The sequence below is a fragment of the Ipomoea triloba genome, chromosome 1 (assembly GCF_003576645.1).
Source record: "Ipomoea triloba cultivar NCNSP0323 chromosome 1, ASM357664v1".
In the NCBI taxonomy this organism is placed as follows: Eukaryota; Viridiplantae; Streptophyta; class Magnoliopsida; order Solanales; family Convolvulaceae; genus Ipomoea; species Ipomoea triloba.
The window spans coordinates 2,813,605-2,819,243 of NC_044916.1; the positions used below are offsets into that span (position 1 = coordinate 2,813,605).

General features: G+C 33.2%; 1 protein-coding gene across 2 annotated transcripts; it reads left to right on the plus strand.

Moving 5' to 3' along the window:
• Nucleotides 1-1,624: 1,624 nt before the first annotated feature.
• On the plus strand, nt 1,625-5,309 carry LOC116028869 (putative receptor-like protein kinase At4g00960). Of its 2 annotated transcripts, none has more exons than XM_031270714.1 (7): nt 1,625-2,481; nt 3,348-3,494; nt 3,578-3,702; nt 3,791-4,001; nt 4,115-4,352; nt 4,507-4,657; nt 4,814-5,309. In XM_031270714.1, the coding sequence occupies exons 1-7, from the start codon at nt 1,692-1,694 to the stop codon at nt 5,120-5,122; spliced, it is 1,971 nt and encodes a 656-aa protein (XP_031126574.1). In that variant the 5' UTR covers nt 1,625-1,691; the 3' UTR covers nt 5,123-5,309. The 2 variants fall into 2 exon arrangements, with proteins under 2 accessions (XP_031126574.1, XP_031126581.1); XM_031270721.1 differs by having other exon boundaries at nt 3,581-3,702.
• Nucleotides 5,310-5,639: the final 330 nt, after the last annotated feature.

The window sequence follows — 5,639 nt, forward strand, 5'->3', positions numbered from 1 at the left end:
TAAAAGCCCCTTCATGAAGATTATGCCAAATGTTGTTTTAAAGCCACATTGAAGATCAAGTCATTTGAACCCGGAGGCCCTTCAGAAGAACAAACATATAAGTTCTTCTCTGAAGATCAAGCCACTAGAAACCCGGAGGCCCTTCAATGGAGCGTTCAAGACATCAATTGAAGAATCAGAGGACCATATATCCAGAGCTTGTACCCACACGCCACATTGATACTTAAAATATAACCAATTTTGAATTCTAAATATATTATTCAAAATTTTGTGTTTACAGTATGATAATATTTGCCATTATTTAAGTTTTTGCAATTTAGAATTCTGTAACTTTCATCTTTCGTGTATGTGTGACTACAATTTCAGTTGAGACCTTGCAATATGATTCATAGACCGAAAGGATAGAATTTTACAAATTCATTATTACACAGCTGAATGAGTTCAATGTATAAGACAAGATTTTTGGCTGTTATTGCGTAAGTCACAGAAAGTGCGTCACTCAATTATGAAATATCATTTTTAGAGGAACAGAAAGCTTGGAATTTTCTTGCCCCAATGTGAAATTACACGTACACTTTGTCATTTGAATTTATGGCTCGTATCCACATTGAGAAGATAGCGTTCCGATCTTCATTTGTTGATAATAAGGCATAATTTATTTATTTAAAAAAAAAAAAAAACATAATATCCAACCATGGGTGGGTCTCACTTACCAACCACAACACCACGTACAACATGTTTTCAATGGAATTTGAGGCTTTACCAATTGCGAACATTAATTGTTTATCACTATGTCAAAAGTTATAGTTAATAACGAATATACAATTTTATTTTCTTATATTTGTATAGTAGTTAACATCACGTTTCGATGACATGATGCTAAACTCGGCTCTCTAAGCCATCACCCAACAATGACGAAAAATGCAATATTAATTAGATAAGTTAATTGTTATGTATGAGAGAGAATGTGATACTTTAATTTTTATGGAAAAATATAATATTTTTAAATCAAAATGTAATATTTAGGGGTTGAAGAATTACTTATAAGAAAAAGTGTAATAATAATCATGGATAAAATAATTGATTATTAATTACTTATATAGGAAAAAGTGTGATACTTTTGAGGAAAATGTAATACTTTTAAATCAAAATGTACTATTTAAATGTTGAAGAGTTACTTAAAGAAGGAAACTATAACAAGCCGTCTAGTTGCAATGAGGTAATTAGGAGAGAAATGAATTGGAAATGAATAAGGTGAGAATAAAGTATGAATTCAAATTTTCAAAAAAAAAAAGTATGAATTCAAATTCTATTGTTTTGTAGGTAGGAATATAGAATTAATGAGAATTTCAATTATAATGCTTGGTATATATGAAATTGAAATTAAAGAAGTGATATAAAGACTAAAATGACTTGGTGTATAATAATAATAATAATAATAATAATAATAAGCAAAGCCACTTAATAATAATAATAATAATAATAATAACAATAATAATAATAATAATAATAATAATCTTATAAGGATTGCTTATATCTTTGGACCGGACCTGGCCAATCATTGGGTGTGAATAGAAGGGTGTTTTTTTCTTTATTTAAATGTTGAGAGACTTATTAATTTAATTTATTTGACATGATTTTTTAATAGAATCTCCATTTTTGCTCATCATCAATCGTTGTTGGGCTACGACATGCTCTCCTCCTCCTCCTCCTCCTTCTTCTTGCTCATCATCACCCTCTTCACCGGAGCTACCTCCCGTCCGGTCTTTTATTTCTGCCCCAACACCACCACTTACACTCCAAACAGCCCTTACGGAGCCAATCTTAAGTCTCTCCTCTCCGCTCTTTCTTCCCACGGCAACCACGAAAATGGTTTCTACACCTTCACCGCCGGTGACCACCATGACGACACCGCCGCACACGGCTTATTCGGGTGCAGGGGCGATATCCCAACCGCCGACTGCGACATCTGCGTAACTCAAGCTTGTTCAGATATATTGCAGCTGTGTCCCAAAGAGAAGACCGCCATTTCCTGGTACGATAAGTGTATGTTACGCTATTCCGATGGGCCTGTATCGGGAAGAGCCGCCGGCGATGATGACCGGTTGGCCACGAGAGTTTTGTGTGGTAAAGAACAGAACCGAATTTCTCAACGGGCTCTGTTTATGGAGTGGATTGGAAAGACGTTGGAAGAGATGACCAATTCACTGAGCAGCGGCGGCAAGAAATTTGGGACTCATAAAGGTAACTTCACCGAGGAGTCTGAGACGACGACGACGATCTACAGTCTTGTGCAGTGCTGGCCGGATATTTCCGACTCGGATTGTCAGTCATGCATAAGAAGGGGTATCCAAAAACTGCACGCTTGTGGGGATTCAACATTGGGTGCTAGAGTACTCTTACCAAGCTGCACTTTTAGGTATGAGACGTACCGTTTCTACTTTGGAGAAACAGCATCGGCGCAGCCTCCTCATAGCCAAGGTACGTGAAGATTTTCAGACCATACCATCTTTTAGCATTTAGCTCTTGTTATTTTTTTTATTTTTTTTAAAGTGACAAGAAACACGAAACCACTATTCAAGAATGTACATCAGTAAATATCTTAACTGATAAATGACTATACTGAAGTAAACAAGTCTAGAGGTGGAGCTACATGTGGGTCCAAATTCACCAAATAAAAAGAATAAAACAATCCTACATTTTTTTTAATCTTATTTCTTTTCTCAATATTCAATATAATATGAATAAAAAGAATAAAAAAATCCTACATTCTTTTTTTATTATCTTTTTTCTTTTTTCAATATTTCAATGACAGATAGAAGGCATCAAGTATCTAATTTAACTTTAAAAAAATTGAGGGGTATATGCTATTTACTTATTAATTAAATGGTGATTTATTTTATATTTTTATTATTTATTTACATTTTTGTGATGTGTACATTTGAAAATTCAAAAGATTAGTCTTGGAACTGGAAAATCTAATGTTAATATTCTTTAATTTCTGATATTGAGTTTCATCCTTGTCTCTCAGATTTTGAAATATTAATAATCAGTAAAATGAATATCAATTAATTATCTAAAAAATGATGCCAGCAAAATAATTGAAGCAAGGTTAAAATAGAAGTACATTTATTATGGTATACATTTTAATTTGTGTTATGTGAATTATTGACGCAAATCATGAAAGCCAATATGTCGCTCTTGTTTAAAATCGAGTTTGTAATGTTATGGTTATCAAGTCAATAGCCTAACAAAGTTAGTTGGAGTTGCCCCGGCCCACTCTTTTTGTGGTCATTTCAGTCTCAATGGAAACTTATAAGTATGCTAAACTTCTGTTGATGATGCAGGCAACATCGGACATTCTTCTTCAAAAAAAGTGATTTTTGTCATTGCAGTTCCGGTCATTATTGGAATTATTATACTCTTCCTTGCAACCTTCTCTTTTGTGAGAATTAGAAATGTGAAGAAACGAAATACCACAACAAAGACAATAGGTATAGTATCGATCTAACTTTCTCTACACTATTTTCTCTTCGATTTTTTGCAATTTAGAATTTTGGTACCTCCATCTTTCCAGTAGATGTGATTGGAACTTCAACTGGGGAGTTCTCGCAATATGATTTTGCTACTATTCGAACTATCACAAATGATTTCTCTCTCGAAAATAAAATAGGTGAAGGTGGATATGGTTCTGTATACAAGGTAAATTCGACCACATCTTTGCTTTTGTTACATCATCAATATGCTCATTTTAGTCCATTTTAGTTGTTTGATGATAACTTGTACTTAGGGGATGCTTCCTATTGGGCAAGAAGTAGCTGTAAAAAGGCTCTTGAGAAGCTCAAGACAAGGAGATCAAGAATTTAAGAATGAGGTCGAAGTAGTTGCCAAGCTTCAACATAAAAATTTAGTAAGACTACTGGGATTTTGTTCAGAAGGAGAAGAAAAGATACTCATTTATGAATTCGTGCCCAACAAAAGTCTTGATTACTTTTTAGTTGGTTAGTTGCAAACCATGGAGCTTTCAATATTCCTTTCTACTCATCTTGAATATAATAGTCATTGTTAACTAATAAACACAACATAATTTGGGCCTATATTTTGATATATTCAGATCCAGAGAAGCAATGTCTATTGAATTGGTCAACTCGTTACAAAATTATAAGAGGAATAGCACGAGGATTACTTTACCTTCATGAAGATTCTCGTCTTAGAATCATACATCGTGATCTCAAAACAAGCAATATACTATTAGACGCAAATATGGATCCAAAAATAGCTGATTTCGGCTTGGCAAGAATTTTTGGAGTTGATCAAACTCAAGGAACTACAAATAGAGTTGTTGGAACTTAGTAAGTTATGCATCTTAACTACATGCATTTATGTCCATTCTTAGATGACAATAGTACATATACATTTAGGTGTTTAATTCATTTGTGAAGAAAATATCATTATTTGAAACACTACTTTTCATTGTATTCCGTATACTAAGTTGTTCTTTTGTAGTGGTTACATGTCCCCTGTGTATGCCATGCACGGAGAATTTTCGGCGAGCTCTGATGTTTTTAGTTTCGGTGTTATACTTTTAGAGATTATTACCGGAAGGAAGAATCGCTACTTCTGTGAAATAAATAAAACACAGAACCTTGTAAGCTATGTGAGTATAAACTTTCAAACTGAATATTACACTTATATATTTTATGTGTTAAGTGTGTTTCATTGAATGTATAGATGCTGATATTTTGGTTGGACATCCTTCATAATATTATGTTATCGTGGCCAACTTATGAACATCAATATGATAATGCTGTAGGCCTGGGAACACTGGAGGGATGGTTCGCCATTAAAAATACTAGATCCAACTCTCGAAAAGTATTATGCAGAAAATGAAGTTATTCAATGCATGCACATTGGCTTGTTATGCGTCCAAGAATATGCAAATGAAAGACTTACAATGGGAGAGGTGATGTGTATGCTTAATAATTATTCTGCTAATAATTGGGCAACACCTCATGAACCTGCGTTTTACGGTAATGGAAGTAAGAGGATGCCAAGAGAGATAGAGTTGGAGCAATCTATGACTGTAAATGAAGTATCAATATCTGAACTCTATCCAAGATAAGGGAGATGGTTATGGATTAATTTTTTTTAAGTACTGCATACTGACTTTGTTACAATGTAGTACATGTGTACAACCTCACATATGCAGAGCAATTTGGTGCCACTAGGCCACAAAATCCTTGGCGGATTGTTGGGTTATTTACAGAAGAAATGAATTTTTTTGAGTTAAAACGTTGATAAAGTGAAAATAAGTCTTTAAAGTTTAAGTTCATATTACTATATAAACTATATATGATCCACGATATAAATTTCACATTTACTTTTGATATAACCTTATTTGAATATATCCTTATAATATCATCATTAATTATAATTTATATCATCATTAGGGAAAACGCCATTTTTAGCTCCTGAATTGCTTCACTTTTACAATTTTGATCTTTGTAAACTCCATCACTAGTGTTATTGTTATATGATTGTCAAACTCCATATATAAACAAATAAGATGCAAAAAATATTGTTTTGCTTTATTGTTAAATATTGATATTGATTATCTTTCATAAACGAAACTACTACTA

Coding starts and splice junctions, on each gene's coding strand:
- LOC116028869 (XM_031270714.1), top strand. CDS start 1,692: ATGCTCTCCTCCTCCTCCTCCTCCTTCTTCTTGCTCATCATCACCCTC. Junction 4,002..4,114: donor TCTTGATTACTTTTTAGTTG/GTTAGTTGCAAA, acceptor TGATATATTCAG/ATCCAGAGAAGCAATGTCTA. Junction 4,658..4,813: donor CACAGAACCTTGTAAGCTAT/GTGAGTATAAAC, acceptor ATAATGCTGTAG/GCCTGGGAACACTGGAGGGA.